Below are 21757 nucleotides of genomic sequence, written 5' to 3' on the forward strand. Positions count from 1 at the left end.
CCACCCCACCAACCTCCATATATATATCGCATCATCCTCCATCACTTCTGCCACTTACAAACAGACCTCACTACTAGAAATATATTTCCCTCCCCACCCCTATCTGCATTCTGGAGAGACCATTCCGTCCGTAACTCCCTTGTCAGATCCACGACCCCCACTAGCCCACACCCCACTCCCGACACCTTCCCCTTCACCTCCATCCAAGGCTGCAAAGGATCATTCCACGTCCGACAGAAATTTAACTGGACTTCCACTAAGGTCATCTACTGTATCCGTTGCACCCAATGTGGTCTCGTCTACATCGGGGAGACTGGACGCCTACTTGCAGAATGTTTAAGAGAACATCTCCGGGACATGCGCACCAACCAACCCCACCGCCTCGTGGTTGAACACTTCAACTCCCCCTCCCACTCTACCAAGGACATGCAGGTCCTGGGCCTCCTCCATAGACAAACCCTAACCGCCTGAAGGAAGAACGCCTCATCTTCCGCCTTGGGACCCTCCAACCACATGGGATCGATGTGGATTTCACTAGTTTCCTCATTTACCACCCTCCACCCACCCCCCCCCCCCCACCTATCCCAACTTGGCACCGTCCTCTTGACCTGTCCATTGGCTTTCCCATCTATCTGCTCCACCTTCCTCTCCGACCAATCACCTTCATCTACTTATTGCATTCTCAGCTTTCTTCCCCCCAGCCCCAAAACCCTCCCAGTTATCTGTCAGCCCCCTGGCCAACAAGCCTCTTTTGAAATGTCGACTCTCCTGCTCCTCGGATGCTGCCTAACCAGCTGTGCTTTTCCAGCACCACACTCTTAACACCCTATTATGGTATGATTCAAGCCTGTGGTAAACCACAGGTACAAACCAGTGTCTCTTCATATCTGTATAAACTTCCAGAATATTCCATTGACAAAGGCTTTTATACAAATACTGTGCTAATCAACAAATCACTGCTGAATGCGCTGGCAAAGTATTTATATGGCAAGATAATGATTAAGTTTGTACCTTTTGGACCTTCTGTAACTTCTCACTGAATTCTGTGTTAGATAATTCCAAGTTGCTGAGTGACAAGCGCACCTCTCCTAAAACATCACGCCGAGAATACTTGTCAAAATCCCAAACCTGGATAAAGAATATTTGCTCCAAATTAGATTGTAAAAGTACTAAAGATTGTAAATAAGAACGATATAGAGAGACTGTTGATTTCTGTTTGTTGGTGAACTAAATGTGTTTACTTTTGTCTTGCTAGATATATGAAGTTTAGCTTGTGAAATAATGTTTTGCACTATGTAATCAGCTGATTGATGTTATGTGGAGGAACGGAATTAAGTATCAAGGCTATACATGTATTAGGAACTTTGAGCACTGGCAGAGAATGCTTTAAATGGTGAGAAATGTCACATGGTTCTGTGAGTTTCTTCAATTTTTTTTGGAAATTGCTACCAATAACATTGGATCTGAGCCCCATTTTGGAGAATTACACCTAAATACAGAAGTACTAAAATTTACACAATGCACCTTGAAATTTGACAATAAGAAATAATAAGTGTAGAGAAGCAAATGATTTCTGTTCTCTTCTGTTACTGTCCACACTGCTAGATAACAGTATCAGAACTCTGGGAATCTGTTCAATCTTTTCGCTCGTGAAAAGTGAGCTGTGCTGGTGTAGCTAAATCCAGGGAAAGTGAGGTCTGCAGATGCTGGAGATCAGAGCTGGAAATGTGTTGCTGGAAAAGCGCAGCAGGTCAGGCAGCATCCAGGGAACAGGAGAATCGACGTTTCGGGCATAAGCCCTTCCTGAAGAAGGGCTTATGCCCAAAACGTCGATTCTCCTGTTCCCTGGATGCTGCCTGACCTGCTGCGCTTTTCCAGCAACACATTTCCAGCTAGCTAAATCCAGGGGTCAGGCAGGATGGGGAAGAGGGAAAATGCTGTTCAGTTAAAATTACCACTTCCATTTCCTTCAACCTTTTCAGACCTTGTCCAACTTGTCCAAGTACATGAACTTATCAGTTCCTTAATAATAATAATAAAAAAGATGTGCTTATCGAGTCATTGAGTTGTACAGCACGGAAACAGACGCTTTGGTCCAACTCATCCATGCTGACTAGATATCCTAAATTAATCTAGTCCCGTGTGCCAGCACTTGGCACATATCTCTGTAAGCCCTTCCTATTCATGTATCCATTCAGGTGCTGCTGAAGGAATATTTGTAAGTTGTTGTATTGCATCCCTTAGATCTTACTTGCTGTTGCCAATTAGTGAAACAGGTGTGAATATTGAGATATTGGGCAGAAATGTATGTGGATAGAAGTCAGGCAGATCACACCCGTCACTGCTTTCCCATGCCATATGGAAGGTTAGCCCTCAGACCCTTGCAATTATAGTGCACAGTAGTAAGCTAAAGTAATGCAGAGTAGGACATCAGCCATTCAGGGATAGGAAGTCCCACCAGCTGGAGCTGCCATCCAACTGATTGGCCACCAGCTCCAGCAGTCCCAGCCATATATGGGCACTGCTAGGACAGTCGCTGCATAAAGCTCAGGTAAGTACAAAGCTTTGCTTGAGGAGAGTGTAACTACCTTAGAGATGTGGGTGGAAGAGTGGATTTTAAAGTCCTTGCAAGGAGGAAGCAAGCAGATGGATTCCATTCTTCTGGGGTGAGGCAGTGCCTCTGGCGTGCAAAAGACATCTTCAAAAGAAATTACCCTCCTTCCTTTCTGCATTTTTTAAAGTTTGTGAAAAGGAGTGGGCTGCCACTCCGATCTAACTGCTGATGCCAATGGCTTTATGGTGTGGAAAGGGTGACATTAGGGTCAATTGGGTTTTTTAATGGCGGTAAGGTGGTGGGCTTGGCACATATCCTCTTCTACATGCTTCCCCTGCCAAAAGCACACCCCACAGGGATATATAATACTCATCCCACCAGGCTGGATGTTTCAGGGCTGAGCATGTGCTTTGCTCTGCTGAGGTTATTGATTGTTGTTGCATCAGTCCATCAGTATAGAAGCATTCCACCACAATTTTAAGCTAAGCCTTGAACACATTGCTAGGCTTTGATGTGGTTAGACGTAAACACTTTGCTGCAAACAACCCAAACTCAGTCCTGGAGCCATAATGTTTTTAATAGGAGGGTATAATAGCAGTAGCAGCCTCCACCTTCCAATGGTGCTGCTGGTAAACAAAATTGCTGACATCTGATGAACTGCCAGCTCTGGGGCAGGACTTGCATCCCCACTGATCTCAGGGAAGGCTTGTTGCTGTCTAGCTGAGAGTCTGAGAAATATTTAATTCAGTGGGCCTTCCCTAAAAGGGATGACATGGAGATCCTCTCAGTTCTCCAGCTGGTGGGCGAGCCCTCCATTAAATCCAAATTCATAATTGATGGTAGGGGCATAACAATGGCGATTCTATTGAAGATCAAAGAGAGATGGCTGGATTTTGTATTGTTTGAAATGGTTATCATCTGGTGCTTATGAATTTTCCTAGTTGTTTCCTCAACCCTCCTCAGGCAAGGAATTGTTATTTGTGTTGTAAATGGAACTGAATAGCAAAGAGTTCCACTGTTGAGTTTATAATGAATGAAGAGTCATGGCTGAAGCAACTAATGATGATTGACTAAAATTCTTTTCTGTGTAACTCCTGCAGTGATTATCTGGGGCTGTGTAGTTCAGCTTCTCTTAGTACAAAATCATTAAAACAAGTAATAGTAGTGAAGAGTGATATAAATGAATTAAACTCACTTTTCATTTGAATAAACAGTTGTTTTGATTGCATTAATCTGTAGTAACAGCAGTATTCCAGATTTTTCAGAATAATAACCAAGTGTCTTGTGTCTCACCTTAGCTGCAGCCAAATCATTGCCTCAAAGGCCCCTGGCTGGGTTTGTTAATATAACATTGTTATGTGCAGAGGAATTGATACAACAGTCACTTCAGCTTTTTGTTGCTGTGTTTTTAAGATGATAAATAAAGTAGTCTACAAATAACTTGGATTGCTGTTAATGCTGACTTTAGTTAAATATTTAATGCAGAGTCTTGAGACTCTAATTGATCTGTCACACCTTACCTAAACTAACTTGCTACCCTACCTTGTTGAGAGTCAATGTTCATTTCCAAATTATTAAAATCAGTATGTTAGCCATGATGCTTGGTCAGGTTTGCAAACAAAATGGAAAAGTTGGTCTTCTCACGCAGAGATTGTCTATACTTCTTGTATAAGAAACAATCTCTGCGTGAGAAGACCAGCTTTTCCATTTTGTTTGCAAACCTGACCAGCATCATGGCTAACATACTGCTTTTAATAATTTGGAAATGAACATTGACTCTCAACAAGATAGGGTAGCAAGTTAGTTTAGGTAAGGTGTGACAGATCAATTAGAGTCTCAAGACTCTGCATTAAATATTTAACTAAAGTCAGCATTAACAGCAATCCAAGTTATTTGTAGACTACTTTATTTATCATCTTAAAAACACAGCAACAAAAAGCTGAAGTGACTGTTGTATCAATTCCTCTGCACATAACAATGTTATATTAACAAACCCAGCCAGGGGCCTTTGAGGCAATGATTTGGTTGCAGCTAAGGTGAGACACAAGACACTTGGTTATTATTCTGAAAAATCTGGAATACTGCTGTTACTACAGATTAATGCAATCAAAACAACTGTTTATTCAAATGAAAAGTGAGTTTAATTCATTTATATCACTCTTCATTACTATTACTTGTTTTAATGTTTTTGTACTAAGAGAAGCCCTGAAATAATGTATACTGACAAACTGTTGTTCCAGGTAAATAAGTATAAAGGCAGTACAACTTCACAACAATTCAAAGTTCTAAACTATAATACTTGTAATACAATGAACAAATTGGATCTAACATGGTGTTCATTCAAACACTTTGGTAAATGGCATGTAGCAGTAAACCATGATCGTCATACCGAATTAGAATCCATTAACAGGAAAAGGACAGTGAACAAATTGTAGCAACGATTGAACAGTGCACACTATGACCATGTTAACCTGAATATCAAACACAGTGCTTTGACATAAAATAACATTCTTGAATAAACATAACAAGAAAGCAAGATAATTTAAAATAAGTACCTCAAGTTTTAGAGTAGCCTTCCTGTAGGCAGTCTTCTCAATATAACAGGTGTATTGGTCTCCAAAAGAGGGATTTATTGTATTCTTCACAATCTTTGTGTCCCATTGATGAAGGATACACTGGTATCGAGGTAAACTGGTAAATAACTTTATCCGAATGAAAAAGTCATTGTGCTGATTGAAGTGTCGAGCAGGAAGATTAGAAGCTTCTTTAACTGTCAGTTGTAATTTTGACTGTTTTTTGTCGTACAATAGGGAAAATTTCAAATTTCCTGAAAGCTCAACTTTTGAGTCAATGACAAGATCATCATTTGATTGAATCAGTTTCAAATCAACAGGATTACTACTTTGAAGATAAAGGCTTAGTTTTTGTAAACTCTCTTGGAGCTTGTACACCTTGAAAAGACACATACATAAAAAGTAGGATTGTATGTAAACATTGTGCAATGTGTACGTTTTAAAAGAATAATTATATCAACAATCATGAGAGTTACATACCTTATAATCATACTTTTTCACATCTAAATACTCATCTTCATCAGACAAACCCAGAAAATCTGCAGAGTTACTGTGTGTTGATAAGTTGCTTTTTTCCGTATACTGTTTGTTGGGATCAGTCCCACTCACAGCATTTTTTGCTAGAAGCACAATATTAATTGAAAATTACACAGAATTAATTGAAAATTGGAATAATAAAAGCAGGTACTCATTACATGTGAAATCTCAGTCTCAAACCTAGTGATCCCATCACCCTCTGGTCTACCTGTTGGAGGGTTGAGTGTATCTTTGAAGAAGAAAATTTACAAGCTTTTTTAACACTTAATATGTGAATAGTTGGCAACTTCTCAATGCCTTCATGAAAGGTTCAGTAGCATGCAAAGAATTATTGACCCTCCTACAATAAGTACAGACAATTTTAATATTCAGTCTTTATACCTTAGGCCTGGATGTACAAAAACTAGATTATATTTGTGTTGCATTACACCATATTATGTAAGATCACATGATGGTTCTGGAGAGCCTTTGGATCATCGAAACCCACAAGAATGTACAGAACCTTATCTTGAAATCTAGCAGTTTCTTATATGATTCCAGGGATTGTTTCTTCTGAGAAACCTTGAATCACAGTTGATCTTACTACACAAGGAGAACTTCTTGGAATTACCATTAAATTTGATGTTTGCTATTCCAAATCTTGCCCCATTGGCATTTGAAGTCTATTCAAAATGGTGTTCCAGATTTACTCTTTACTCATTGTCTTTTGTAGCTCGATAAAAGATTGTCTCATCCTTTCTCTTTGACCCTGAATTGGGGAATAGGGGAATGCAAAAATTCTAATTGGAATTACAAAGAAGGAAAGTACAAAGTTTTGAATTTAAAAGAGAGACAGAAACAAAGATTATGAAGGGAAAACTTCAAATTCCAGAGGGGAAAGGACATGTTGAAATCTGATTTTCACCTAAAAAAACAACTTAGATTACACAAACAGGTAGTGGCAGAAAAAAAAAATGATTTCTATTACTGACTTAACTACTGTTAGTATAAATAAAAATAGTACTCGTTTCATGCCTAAATTCAACTAGGAAGAAGTTGAAATGTATTTTGTGTTGTTTGAGAAAATTGCCATGAAATTGCAATGGCTGAAAGAAGCTTGGATAGTATTTTGTATGGAGCTAGTTCATAGCCATGGTTTTAAAGGTGCATTCTTATAGATAAACAGAAAAGTAACAATTAAAGCTGCTTTCTTCAATGCCTATACAAGGGCCTAACAACAAAACATTTAGAATTTCAGGAAAAACTGGGTGAAACCTCTGAGAAATTTGCAAGAGAATGGAGATGATACTCATAAGGCTGTATGGATTTATAAGGATTAGACAAGGCTTTGAAAACCTTAGGGAAATAATGCTAATTGAAAATCTTAAAAATTGCATCTTTTAAAAGATTCATGCATGGGTTGTGGGCATCGCTGGCTAGGTCAGCATTTATTGCCGATTCCCGATTGCCCAGAGAGCATTAAGAGTCAATCACATTACTGTGGTGTCACATGTACCTACATCCTTACATGTAGGTAAGGATGGCAGATTTCCTTCCCTAAAGGACATTTTACAATAATTGTTACTTTGGACATAGTAATCATTGTTGCATCCTAGGGAAGGACATTGAACGGTTTAATGTGGAAAATGAACTGAAATAAAACTTATCCTGAATTCAAATAGGATAAGTGAAATTCAAATGTACAACTAGTAGAGCCTTTCTCCTCAAACTTGGACATTAAAAGATCTGCAAATCCAGAACAAAATGGAGATCAGGATTTAGATCGAATGGATCACGGACTATGATAAAAGGTGAACACCTTGATGCTACAGTCATTATTGTCAAAGTTAACCAAGCCAAACAATTGTGAAATTATTCATTATGTCACAACATGCTACCTCAAGATCCAAAATGTGTGCAATGCAAAACAGATTTTAAAAAGCAACCTGAATGCTACAATACAATGGGATAATCTTTTAATCAAAGACAAGGGAAAATGGTAAAGACAATGCAAAATAAGAATGGAAATGGACATTCTGTGGATGAGTGACAGAAAGCAAAACCACATGTAGTGATGAAAACTCTTGTTTGTAATAAAGTTGGAACTTAAACTTTTAAATCTTAAGTGTCAAATGAGATTTGTTGCGACAGGCTAAGATTTCAAATGTTGCCAGGTCAGAATGTTAAATGCTGAAATGTGAAATAAAATTAAAAAACAACTACTTGTAAAATATGAATGAATTAGTTGTTGCAACCAATGTTGCAAAAAGTGTCATTCTGGTAATAATTTTTAGTTTTAGTGGGGAAATATTATGCCTATGAGATGTTAAGCTAAAATGAAATCGTTTGAAATGGGGAGTGACCTATGTAAAGCCCATGTGACCAGGTTTCAATCAGGACAAAGATCCTGTTTTAAGCTTATTGCAAGTAAAATGTAAACTTTGACAACTTGACACGGTAACACAGAGATAATGGACAGTTGGTTTTTTTGCAAGCATAGGGATCTTAGTCAGAAAGGGAGATCTGAAGAGGAAAGCTAAAACTGGGTGCTGCCATGCCAGGCAGATGTGGAAGATGGTTAATCTAAAATCTACCAAATATCTGGCTTGAAAAAGACTCCTGAAGTGTTGAAGAGCACAAAATAAGCAAAACCTATCTTCTTATTACAATCCCATTGGTTATTGAACAAAGGATTTAATGAAGTAGTTTTCTTTTAAATAGATGGTGAAGAACTCACCCTGGTAGGGCAGGGAAAAGTCATCTTGTTAATGCTAAGAAGAGTTTGACACTTTAAGAACAAAATCTGCTGAGAGTGCATTGTAATGCATAAACAGGGCGTTAGGTTTTCAGTTGTATTCAAATGTTAATAAGGAATACTTTTTTCTCTAATTTTTTCTATTATTTGGGTGAATAAGGCTTCATCTATGTTGACTTTAGTATGTTTGCTACAGTAAAAGTCTTAAAAGAATGCTATACACCATTCCTATTAAGGAATGCTATACATCTTTTTTCTAGAGTTTAGACTGGGCTCACCTTTAATTTTCTTTGCTTTTCTATGTTGACAGTAAAAGTAGATCTGCCATCCTAGAATTATCATGGATACCAAAAGGAAAAGGCCTGCTGCCCCCAAGAGAATCATTTTCATTGTATTACCCAGATTAATGTTCATGTTTTGAATAACAGCCAAGAATTTGCTGGTAAAATCTATGCTCCTTCTGTGTCTGTAAGATAAAACAGAATTGATTAAAAATAACATTAGTGACTGCAACTGGTATGTTCCTTTTGATAGGTTTATAGGCTACACAAATAATATTGCACAATCATTTTTAAACTCTCATTTACATATGTCCAGGAACATGGAAGTCAAGAGCTCTTTTAAAAAAATATTCACAGATGTAGGCATCTTTCATAAGGCCAGCACTTATCAGTCATCATTAGTTACCCAATACAGAATGGTTTACTAGGCTCTTTACATAAGAATATAAGAACTAGGAGCAAGTCTAGGCCATCTGGCACTTTTCAAGCCCACTCCACCATTCAATAAAATCGTGGCTGATCTTTTCATGTCCTCAGCTCCACTTACCCTCCCTCTCACCATAACCCTTAGTCCCTTCACGGTTCAAAAAATGATCTATCTTAGCTTTGAAAACATTTACTGAGAAAGCCTCAACTACTTCACTGGGCAGGGAATTCCATAGATTCAGAACCCTCTGGGTGAAGAAGTTCCTTCTCAATTCCGTCCTAAATCTGCTTCCCCTAATTTTGAGGCGATGCTCTCTTGTCCTAGTTTCACCTGCCAATGCAAACATCCTCTCTACTTCTATCTGATCTATTCCCTTCATAATTTTATATGTTTCTATAAGAATTCCCCATCATTCTTTTAAATTCCAATAAATATAATCCCAGTCTATTCAGTCTCTCCTCAAAAACCAACCCCCTCAACTCCAGAGTCAACCTAGTGAACCTCCTCTGCACCCCCCTCTAGTGCCAGTACAGCACTTCTTAAGTAAGGAGACCAAAACTGCACACAGTACTCCAGGTGTGACCTCACCAACACCTTGTGCAGCTGCAACGTAACCTCCCTGCTTTCAAACTCAATCCCTTGAGCAATAAAGGAAAAAAAATCCATTTGCCTTTTAATTACCTGTTGCACCTGCAGACCAATTTCACAAGGTAATTAAGAGTCAACCGCATTGCTGTAGGTCTAGAGTTATGCTTAAACCTGTCTGGCTAAGGCCAACAGATCTCCTTCTCCAAAGGGTAGTGCAGTGACCAAGATAAGTTTTATAACAATTTTGTAGTTACATAGCCACCTTACTGATACCAACTTTTTATTCCGGGTTTAATTAATTAAGTGAATTTGGATTCCCCAGCTGACGAAGTAGAATTTGAAGTCATCATCAGATCATTGTTCAGGCCTCTGGATTACTAGTCTGGTAGCATATCCACGATCTTACTGTACCCTAATTTATTACCTTTCTAGTACCATGCAGAGATACATTTTGACTGCAGGCTATTTTGTAGCATATGGTACAATTCAGTCATGTTAACCCTTTCAAAAGGCAACCTATATCAGCATTGTTGCTACTTTAGATAGAGGAATTTGCCTCCATTTATAAATGTAATGCAAGCATACAAGTTAGTGGGCACAGAACTCCCAGTCTTATGTTTTTCCACACTGTCATGTTGGAAAGAATGAGATTCAGGCTGTACACAATATCCCCTGTCATGTCAGAGCCACACCAACCTCATGTTCTTCGACAATGGTAGGAAGATTTCTGACAGGCCAACCAATGCATCCAACATCTCAGTGTGCATGTTCATCATTGGTCTCCTGTATGCTTCCCTCAGCAACATTCTCATCTGAGTCTTCATTCTCCATCAGCTGACAAGCCATTTACCGCTGTTTGGCTACAGCCACTCATGCCTGGCAACTCACCATATACAGATCCCAACACTACAGTTGGCTCTAAAATTCTCAAAGGGCCAATATCTGATGTGGAGGCTAATAGTGAACAATTACATGACATTGCATTTTATTTGCTTACATGGTAGCTCTTCATGGGAACATAAGGTTTAGGAGGAGGAGCAGGCCATTCGGCCTTCAATCCTACTCTGCCATTCAATAAGATGATGGCCAATCTGGTTGTGGTCTCAACTCCACTTTCCAGTCTGTCCCCTCATCACCCTATTCTCTCTAGTCTACCAAACATCTATCTGTCTCAGCCTGAAATAACTTCAATGATCATGCCTCCACTGTTTCCTGGGGAAGAGAATTTCACAGAATAATGGCCCTCTGGAAGAGTATTTTGTTTCCTCATCTCCATCTTAAAGGTGAAAGTTCTTATTTTCAAATCATGTCTTTCATGTAGTCTCCCACAGAAGACGAAACATCTTCCCAGAATCCTTGTTGACAAGTCCCCTCAGCATCTTATATGTTTCAATAAGACTATCTCTCATTCTTTGAAGCTGAATGGATGCAGGTACAACCTATCCAATGATTCCTCATCACATAATCCCTTTGGTCCAACATGTCCATGCTGACCAGGTTTCCTAAACTGAACTAGTCCCATTTGTCCCAGGTTTGACCCATATCTCTCTAAAGCTTTCCTATCCATGTACCTGTCCAAATGTTTTTTAAATGTTGTAACTTTACCTGCATCTACTACTTACACTGGCAGCTTGATCCATTTGTGCACCATTCGCTGAGTGAAAACGTTGACTCTCAAGTTCTTTTTAAATCTTTCTCCTCATACCTTAAACCTATGTCCTCTAGTTTTGGACTCACCTATCCTGGGGAGAAGGCCTTAAATTTCTATAAAGTCACCACTCAGCCTCCTATGCTCCAGGGAAAATACGTTCTAGACCTCTCATCCTTTCACATCCTTATATGTAAAACCTATTGATGGGAATTCCATTCAGGTAATTTTTTTTCATTTGTAAGGAGCTACCAAGTCATGCAACTGATGAAGAAACATTTCCTGTAACAGATTTTTGATAACTTGAGGGAAAAGGGATTCATTTGGGCCGTATGTTGGAGCAATGCACTGACGGAGCAGCCTCCATGACAGGGAAAGGATTTGTTCATAAGGTAGAAGAGCAATATCCTGACTTTCAAGTCATTCATTGCATCATGCACCTTGAAGCTCTTATAGCCAACACAACGCCGCCAAATTTAGGTACGGCATTAAAGTAAACCATGAAAATTGTGAATTATATAAACCAATGGCATTGAAATCATGTTTGTTCACTATTTTGTGTGCAGAGACAGGAGCCAAGCATCAGGGTTTACATCACACCGATGATTATTGTGGGTGAAGGTTCTCTACTGTGTTAATGAGCTCCGGAGAGAAGTGATAGACTTTTCAACAATGCATGAACTGTATAAAAAATTACTACCTGATGATTACTCGCAGGCTAAGCTTGCATATCTCACAGACATTCTCAGGCACCTGAATGAGCTGGATATATACAGGAGAAGACCAAAACAGTCCTGACTGTCACAGATAAACTTCAAGGTTTCAGGTCAAAACTGGGCCTTTGACAGGACACAGTGACAGGGGTTTCACTTGAGATGTTCCCCACAGTATTGTGAACAGCAGACACAGCTGTCAAGGTGTACAGCCTAATTTTCAAATGTCTCAAAGCATCTGCAATAGAAGTTCAAACATGGCTTCACCTCAACAAATCTGGAAAGCTATGACTCGATATGTGAGGAGAAAGTGAGGACTGCAGATGCTGGAGATCAGAGCTGAAAATGTGTTGCTGGAAAAGCGCAGCAGGTCAGGCATCCAAGGAGCAGGAGAATCGACATTTCGGGCATGAGCCCTTCTTCAGGAATGAGGAAAGTGTGCCAAGCAGGCTAAGATAAAAGGTAGGGAGGAGGGACTTGGGGGAGGGGCATTGGAAATGTGATAGGTGGAAAGAGGTTAAGGTGAGGGTGATAGGCCAGAGTGGGGGTGGTGGGGCAGAGAGGTCAGGAAGAAGATTGCAGGTTAGGAAGGTGGTGCTGAGTTCGAGGATTGGGACTGAGACAAGGTGGGGGGAGGGGAAATGAGGAAACTGGAGAAATCCTACTTGTGGAACGTTTCAGAGAACACCTCTGGGACACCCGGACCAATCAACCCAACCACCCCGTGGCTCAACACTTCAACTCCCCCTCCCACTCCACCAAGGACATGCAGGTCCTTGGACTCCTCCATTGCCAGACCATAGCAACATGACGGCTGGAGGAAGAGCGCCTCATCTTCCCCCTAGGAACCCTCCAACCACAATGGATGAACTCAGATTTCTCCAGTTTCCTCATTTCCCCTCCCCCCACCTTGTCTCAGTCCCAACCTTCGAACTCAGCACCACCTTCCTAACCTGCAATCTTCTTCCTGACCACTCCGCCCCCACCCCCACTCCGGCCTATCACCCTCACCTTAACCTCCTTCCACCTATCACATTTCCAACGCCCCTCCCCCAAGTCCCTCCTCCCTACCTTTTATCTTAGCCTGCTTGGCACACTTTCCTCATTCCTGAAGAAGTGCTCATGCCCGAAATGTCGATTCTCCTGCTCCTTGGATGTTGCCTGACCTGCTGCGCTTTTCCAGCAACACATTTTCAGCTATGACTCGATATGTGACCTGTTTTGTTCGCTGTCTTCCAATTCATCAAAAACTGACATTGAAAGAAAAAAGAGAAATATGCAGAGCAACAGATGGATTGCACAATGAAGCTGAAGTTTAGAGAGGTGTCTTTGTAATGGTTTTGGCTGTACAACTAACCGACAATTTCCAACCCTGCTATTGCTGTACTCTTGTTGTTTGCAACAACAAACCTCTGCAAGTGAGCATTTTCAACACTGGCATATGTGAAAAACAGCAGAAGGGAGCACTTGATAATGGAGCAAGGTGTGCAGCTGGATCTTTCATCAATTCCTCCCTGGATCTGTGCACATTAACAGGCCCAGGGTTCCCATTAACCCAGTAAATTGTAATATACTCTCCATTATGTTTTGCTCTGATCCATTGCTCATAAATAGTTCGAACTAGGTGAGTTGAGTCAATTTTGAAAATATGCCTCTGTTCACAATTGAAGATGGTGTGTTGTTGCCGGGTAATTTGAAACATTAATGCATTTCATTGTTCTGGTTTGCGCTATATTGCAAAACTCTCTCGTGAGATCATAACCGTAGTAAATGTAAGTAAATACGACATTTATGAGGAATCAATTCAGCAGAAGATTGGTGTCCTGTAGAATTGTATGTCTCACTGAAGCATGGTGTGTACTGCCAGGATTAGGATCCACTGCTCTCGAGTATCACTAGTAGTTTTTCTAATTCTTTTCTCTTTTCCTAATTAAAAACTTGTGCAAACTCTTTTACTTTCTGTTTGAATATTAATGGCAAGCTTTCTTTCATACCCCACTTTCTCCCTCTTTTTAAGTCATTGTTGCTGAGCACAGACCAGTTGAGGGCTGTAGCTAGGAAGGTTCTAAGTGAAACTGTCCAACAAGGCAAAATGGCATTCAATTCTTAAAATGTTGGCTCAGCACCCAGGATGCAATCCATAATTAGAGCAAGTAGATAAGGAGTTAGAACTAAAAGCTAATCAACATCCTGTCAACCAACTCGACATGGAAAAACTTCAAATACAGCTTGCAACAGGGATGTATGGTTAGTAAGTTTGCAGATGACACCAAAATTGAGGTGTAGTGGACAGCGAAGAAGATTACCTCAGCATACAACGGGATCTTGATTAGATGGGCTAATGGGCCGAGGAGTGGCAGATGGAGTTTAATTTAGATAAATGTGAGGTGCTGCATTTTGGAAAGGCAAATCAGGGCAGGGCTTATACACTTAATGGTAAGGTCCTCGGGAGCGTTGCTGAACAAAGAGACCTTAGAGTACAGGTGCATAGTTCCCTGAAAGTGGTAGTGAAGAAGGCGTTTGGTCTGCTTGCCTTTATTGGTCAGTGCTTGAGTACAGAAGCTAGGAGGTCATGTTGCAGCTGTACAGGACATTAGCTAGACCACTATTGGAGTACTGTGTGTAATTCTGGTTTCCCTGCTTTAGGAAGGATGTTTTGAAACTTGAAAGAGTTCAGAAAAGATTTACAAGGATGTTGCCAGGGTTGGAGGGTTTGAGCTATAGGGAGAGGCTGAATAAGCTGGGGCTATTTTCCCTGGAGCATTGGAGGCTGAGGTTACAGAGGTTTATAAAATCATGAGGGGATGGATAGGGTAAATAAACAAGGTCTTTTTCCTGAGGTGGGGGAGTCCAAAATGAGAGGGCATAGGTTTAGGGTGAGGGGGCAAGATTTAAAAGGGACCTAAGAGGCAACTTTTTCATGCAGAGGGTGATGAGAGTACGGAATGAGCTGCCAGATGAAGTGGTGGAGGCTGGTACAATTACAACATTTAAAAGGCATCTGGATGGATACATGAATAAGAAGGGATATGGGCCAAATGCTGGCAAATGGGACTGGATTAATTTAAGATGCTGGCTGGCGTGGATTAGTTGGATGGAAGGATCTGTTTCCTTGCTGTATATCTCAATCACTCTATGAGTTTAAAGAGAGAGGAGGAGAAGGAAGAGAGAGAGGAAGAAGAGAGGGAGACGAAGAATGAAAGAACTTTTCACCTGCAAAAGCTGGAAATATATTTACAGGCTCAGAAAGAATGGGTTCAGACTGAAACTGCTCATGAAAACCCCTATTCATGTGATAACAGTCTATATCTCCCTACCCAGAACCGAGCAATACATTAAATATATTTAATTACATTAAGTGTGTTCCTAAATTGAAACATGGTGATATGAAGTTTTTTTCCACTACTTATGGAATGGTAGTAGCGATGTTGCAAGTAATATGGCTCCTTGTTATTCCGAGTCAGTTAGCAAGGAAGGTTTAAGAGCTCTGTTCCATATTGACCCCTGAAATGTCCACTGATTCTCAGAAGACAGAAGCTGCCATTCTTATTATGTATCAGTTGGTCCTGGAGGTACATCATCAGCAATTCAGGAATATTCAAAACAAACCCTTTCAGAGCTGTCTGGAATTCAAAAAGACGAAAGCATATTTCTTTTGACTGGTGAGTCCACTCCATAAAAATGCAGTGTATCTTGATGAAATACTTGCAATGATGCAGCTGGAAGAATTTAAGAATTGACTACCTCATAACTGAGGAATGCATTTGAAGGAGCAGAGAGTTCTCAAAGCTAGAGAAACCACAGCCATTGGTAATAGTTTTGAGCTCATCCTGAAAGAAGCAGCTGAGGCTGACTTTTTCAGAACCACTCCCAAAGTCAGTGGGTTAATAAGAAGACAAAGACAGAAATAAAGACAGCTACCAGCAAAGTGAGTACACATGAGGGTATGCAAAGTTCGTCCAAACCTGAAAGAAGAATCTTGGTGGACGGCACGGTGGCACAGTGGTTAGCACTGCTGCCTCACAGCGCCAGAGACCCGGGTTCAATCCCCGCCTCAGGCGACTGACTGTGTGGAGTTTGCACGTTCTCCCCGTGTCTGCGTGGGTTTCCTCCGGGTGCTCCGGTTTCCTCCCACCATCCAAAGATGTGCAGGGTCAGGTGAATTGGCCATACTAAATTGCCTGTAGTGTTAGGTAAGGGGTAAATGTAGGGGTATGGGTGGGTTTCGCTTCGGCGGGTCAGTGTGAACTTGTTGGGCCGAAGGGCCTGTTTCCACACTGTAATCTAATCTAATCTAAATCTAAATCCTGAGAGACTAATGTGTTTCCACTGCAGTAAATTCCTTCAGGAATGCTGCAGGTTAAAATGGAATGGTGAAAGTCCAATAACCAGTCCTGAGAGAGAGAGCCCAGCAGGGGGAACATAATCTAGCCACTTGTGAGAGATTTTCTTATGTGTGACTTGCTCAGGAAACTCCTGAAAGCTGGGGGAGTTTTATCCTGGTGAGATTAATGTCCCTGTATCCCTCCCCAAAAAACAAACAAGCTTTACTCAGAGAAACTGGGATTATCCAATCCTTAACGTCAGGGAGGATTTTAAACCTTGCCCCTGCTCTGAAAGCCAAGGACATGCTGAGGGAAGTGAGTGAAGAATGCACATCTGTTCCTTGTAACTATGTTTACCTGCAATATGTGGTTTAGTCTCAGGACCTGGAATCAGAGATATCATTCCAAAGATACTGGTGACAGTGATAACTGTCCCATTCAGGAATACACTGGCCACCAATTGAGTCATAGTAACCTGAAATGGTCCAGGCCACAAAGGAAGTCAAGCAGCCAAGCTGGAGCCTGTCAAGGTTAAAGGAGTTTACCTTCCAGAACTGGCGTGACTCAGAAAGAAGTGCGTCAGAAACGTTTTGCAGAAAGTTGGACAAGTTTAAATGGTCCTGCAGGGGACAAAGCATCCAAAATTGTTTAACCTGGGTTAAAATTTCAGAAATTAAAAAGGCTGAACTCAGACCACAAAAATGCTTAGGAGTCGTGGCAGATCGTATAGAAACTGAGAGTTGAATGGAGGATACCTGAGGTTGTACTGGAAAACCCCTTCACAGCCGAGTTAAACGGAAGCCTGGAGGGTTCCCACACAAATGGACAGATTGTGAATAGGATGCCTCACTCAGTCAGAGTCAAGAGATAGCCAGGGAAAGAGATTGCAACAATTGAGGTAGACGCAGTGAAAATGTAGCCAGATGAGTTCTCTCCAGAATTACAAGGGTAAGAGAAAGTTCAGAGAGCAGGATGAGATGAGAAGAACCTCATGTTCTCGCCAACTGAGTGAGAGGTTAAGCTAACGAGAGCCTTGTCCCAAATAGACAACACAGGGAGATGCTTCATATGGTTGAAAACCCGAGGAGCAGTAAAGCCAGGACCAGACAGCCACTTGAGGGCAGTAATGTTTCAACAGATCTGAAGTTAGGTTTTGCCTGAACTTTCCCCAAAGCCACAGGACAGTGACAGTTAAGTTTCAAACACTGCCATCAGGGGACTTTGAGTTTAACTATTGCTGAATTAAACACCGCACCCTCCGATGCCCTGGGGTACCAACTACATCATCCTGAGATCTGCAGTTCAGTTAGAAGAAACCCATGCATCTCCACAGCCTATTTCCATCTCCACGGAGTTCTGAAACCATTGCACCTTCGCCCTCACCCCTAGAAGCCTCCCATCAGCACTCACCAGGACAACACACAAAACACCAAAACAAGGAAGAATAACATAACATTTATACTGTGGGTGAGGAGAATACTGCTTGGTTAGAAAGTGGACTCTGGTTTGTAAAAGCATTACCATGGAGAATGCACGTATTAATGCTATGCTACAATTACTCAAATTGCAGTCAGTTAAGGGCTCAAAACTCGAAATAAAAACAGAAATTGCTGGAAAAGCTCAGCAGGTCTGGCAGCATCTGTGAAGAGAAATCAGAGTTAACGTTTTGGATCTAGTGGCCCTTCTTCAGAACAGAAAAACTACTTCATGTAATGTTTTCTGACAATATCAAGATCAATGGTTTGGTTGTGAGAGTGGAAGAGTGGATGAGAATTCAATTCAAAGATGTGCAAGGTTATATATTTGGAAGAGGTCAACAAAGCAAGAGAATACATAATAAATCAGAAGTTATTGAGAGAGACAGAGGAAATGAGAAACCTTTGGAATGTATGTCCATAGGTCCCCTGAAGTTGGCAAGATGGGTAGATGAGGTGGGATACATTCCTTCATTGGACAGGGTATTGAGTACAAGAGGAGGGATGAATGCTGGAACTATATAAGACACAGGTTAGACCACAGCTAGAGTTTTGTGTATAGATCTGGTAATCACATTACAGGAGGGATATAATTGCTGTCAAGAGAATACAAAGGAGATTTACAAGAATAATGTTATGGCTTTAAAATTGCAGGCAGAAGAGAAAATTGGATAGGCTCATGTTGTTTTCCTTATAATAGAGGAGACTGATGGATGACTTAATCAAACTATACAAAGTAATAAGGAGCTTGGATGAAGTGGACAGGGAAAGCCTATTTCCATTAGCAGAGTGTCAATCAGCAGATCGCACAGATTGGAAGTGACTTATGGAAGGATTTGAGGGGACATGAGGAAAAGCATTGTTCAGTCCGAGGATGGTGTCCAGTTTGGTAGTTGAGGCAAAAACCCTCAAATCATTTAAAAGGAACTTGGATCAGCACCTGAAGTGTAAGATGACAGGCCAACAGTCCCAAACCTGCTTTCCCTCTGCTACTCACATGATAGTCACTTGGCCACAATACAAAAGCGAAAGCATCAGTGAATAAACATTTCAAACCAAACTTAGAAATTCAATCATGGAGAATTGCATAAAAAAGCAATTGATTCCCCTCGAGCATTCATGTCGTGCCTTCGCATGACCTAGTGTACATATTAATATCAGTGTGCAAAAGGATTGCCGATTTGTCCTATGACAAGTTACTGGATGAATGAGGTGCTACCCCAAGGCAGTAACAATGTCTCTATGGATCACAAAGTTGGTGACTTTTCTCAGGGTGGCTGCATTCATCCTTTCATTTCTGCTGCTCTGCCAATGCCCTTGTTGTTATCTGTAAGCTAACCCAGATCACTTTGTTCAACTCCCAGCTACACTGGAATAATGCCTGTCTGGCCAAAATACAATCTGCGCCATTGTTTCAGTCTACAGATTTATAGTATCAACATAATGTATGGAATCTTCTTACTTTTAAGTGCAATGATACACTGAACAGGAGTGTTTACCTAGGTCAATTCACTTGAGTTCTATTAATTAGTTTGTTAACATTTGACAGTTTATTGTTTGAGAATATGTTACGTTTACCAGCATTTTCATGATGACAAGCAGGAGAGAAAGTGAGGACTGCAGATGCTGGAGATCAGAGTTGAAAAGTGTGGTGCTGGAAAAGCACAGCAGGTCAGGCAGCATCCGAGGAGCAGGAGAGTTGACATTTTGGGCATAAGCCCTTCATCAGGAATGTGGGTTGGGGAAGGGGGCTGAGAGATAAATAGGAGGATGGGGGTGGGGGTGAATATTTCAGGGAACATCTCTGGGACACATGCACCAAACAACCCCACCACTCGACACTTCAACTCCCCCTCCCACTCCGCCAAGGACATGCAAGTCCTGGGCCTCCTCCAGCACCAAATCTTAGCCACCCGATGACTGGAGGAAGAACGCCTCATTTTCCGCTTTGGGACCCTCCAACCACTTGGCATCAACATCGATCTCACCAGTTTCCTTATTTCCCCTCCCCCCAGCTCATCCCAGATCCAACCCTCCAACCTGGCACTGCCATCTTGACAGTCCTCCTGTCCATCTTCCTTCCCACCTATCCGCTCGACCCTCCCCTCTGAATTATCACCATCACCCCCCACATGCATCAACCCTTTGCCTTCCCAGCTACCTTACCCCCCACCCCCAATCCAACCCTCCTATTAACCTCTCAGCCTCTTTCTACACTCCCCCCACCCCACATTTCTGAGGAAGGGCTTCTGCCTGAAATGCGACTCTCCAGCTCCTCGGATGCTGCCTGATCTATTATATTTTTCCTGCGCCACAGTTTTCGATCATGACAAGCAGCAACCTGGTTTAATATTTAAGAGCACAATAAACACTAAAACCTGTAACACAGCTATTGAGATTTTGTTTGTAATCTCTAACAAAAAAAAACACTGGCAGGCTATCAGGAATTTTACCAAGAAACGAATACAATCACCCTTCAAACGCATGAGGGAATATACATAGAAGATTATGCACCAAACAGTGTAAAATAGATTTTTACTTAATTTAGTGACATTATATTGGCTTAAATGATGCAGTGAAAATGATTCTGTAATTATATTTGTATCAGGTAGATGATTTTAATCCCTTACACCTAGTTCAGTGCAAAACAGAGAGTAAACATAGAACTAACTTGTGAAACAGGTAATATTTTTAATGGACAAAGGAGATTACACCCCTACAGTTTCATAGACCTTGTCACGTGTGACTCTTTGTTGAAAGACAATGAAAAGTCCAATCCCCTTTTTACAATTGAAAACATTGGGGTGGCGAGTCTAGGTCATATTCTCCAATACCAAGAGCGCGATGTTTAATAGTCTTGATAAATGGAGTTACTTGGGTTGCTCCTAATTTGAAACGTTGTACATAAAGCGAAAATGCCTTTATTTGCCTGTTTGTTTTTTTAAAATTTAGCATACGGGTTTACATGGGTTTAAAAAGGATTTAGTTCTACAATAATGGTAACAAGAGGAAGAGAATTTTCTGTATATTCTGCTTCCACAGGGAAAGGCAAATATTGTGTTAATACCACTCATCGGGAATTCAAACATTTAACCTGCCCCATTAATTTAGGAACTTTATATTTCACCCCATGCCATATCTGTCCAGATAGGAACACAAGTTTTGGATAACATATCCAATCATCAGTCATTAAACATCAGAGTTTAAGATGATTTAAAGAATCAATTAGATTACCACAAGGATCGATGCTGGGTCCATTACTCTTCGTCATTTATATAAATGATTTCAGAATGAACATAGGAGGTATACTTAGTAAGTTGGTGAATTATACCAAAATTGGAGGCATTGTGGATAGTGAAGAAGGTTACCTCAGATTACAATGGAATCTTGATCAGATGGGCCAATGGACTAAGGAGTGGCAGTTGGACATTTATTTAGATAAATGTGAGGTGCTGCATTTTGGAAAAGCAAATCTTAGCAGGACTTATATACTTAATGGTCAGGTCCTAGGGAGTGTTGCTGAACAAAGAGACCTTGGAGTGCAGGTTCATAGTTCCTTGAAAGTGGAGTCACAGGCAGATAGGACAGTGAAGAAGGCGTTTGGTGCTTCCCTTTATTGGTCAGAGTATTGAGGAGATGAGTTGGGAGGCCATGTTGTGGCTGTACAGGACATAAGTTAGGTCACTTTTGGAATATTGCATGCAATTCTAGTCTCTGGGATGTTGCGAAACTTGAAAGGGTTCAGAAAAGATTTACAAGGATGTTGCCAGAGTTGGTGTATTTGAGCTACAAGGGAAGGCTGAATAGGCTGGAGCGTTTTCCCTTTCCAGGCTGTTTTCCCTGGAGCGTTGGCGGCTGAGGGGGTGACCATATAGAAGCTTATAAAGTCATGAGGGGCATGG

General features: G+C 41.0%; 1 protein-coding gene across 2 annotated transcripts in view; it reads right to left on the reverse strand.

Annotated features, from left to right (window-relative positions):
• The window catches only part of syt19 (synaptotagmin XIX), a 78086-nt gene that overhangs the window by 39520 nt on the left and 16809 nt on the right, over positions 1–21757 (reverse strand). For both annotated transcript variants that reach the window (XM_043705928.2, XM_043705926.2), the window contains 4 exons: positions 8677–8864; positions 5608–5747; positions 5110–5505; positions 1012–1128 (listed from right to left, as the gene is read on the reverse strand). In XM_043705928.2, coding sequence (XP_043561863.1) covers positions 1012–1128; positions 5110–5505; positions 5608–5747; positions 8677–8812 — 789 coding nt within the window. In that variant the 5' untranslated portion in view covers positions 8813–8864. The remainder of the gene's footprint in view (positions 1–1011; positions 1129–5109; positions 5506–5607; positions 5748–8676; positions 8865–21757) is intronic.

This window comes from Chiloscyllium plagiosum, unplaced genomic scaffold, assembly GCF_037043375.1.
Source record: "Chiloscyllium plagiosum isolate Xiang-an unplaced genomic scaffold, Cpla_swu_hap1 HiC_scaffold_18, whole genome shotgun sequence".
NCBI lineage: Eukaryota > Metazoa > Chordata > Chondrichthyes > Orectolobiformes > Hemiscylliidae > Chiloscyllium > Chiloscyllium plagiosum.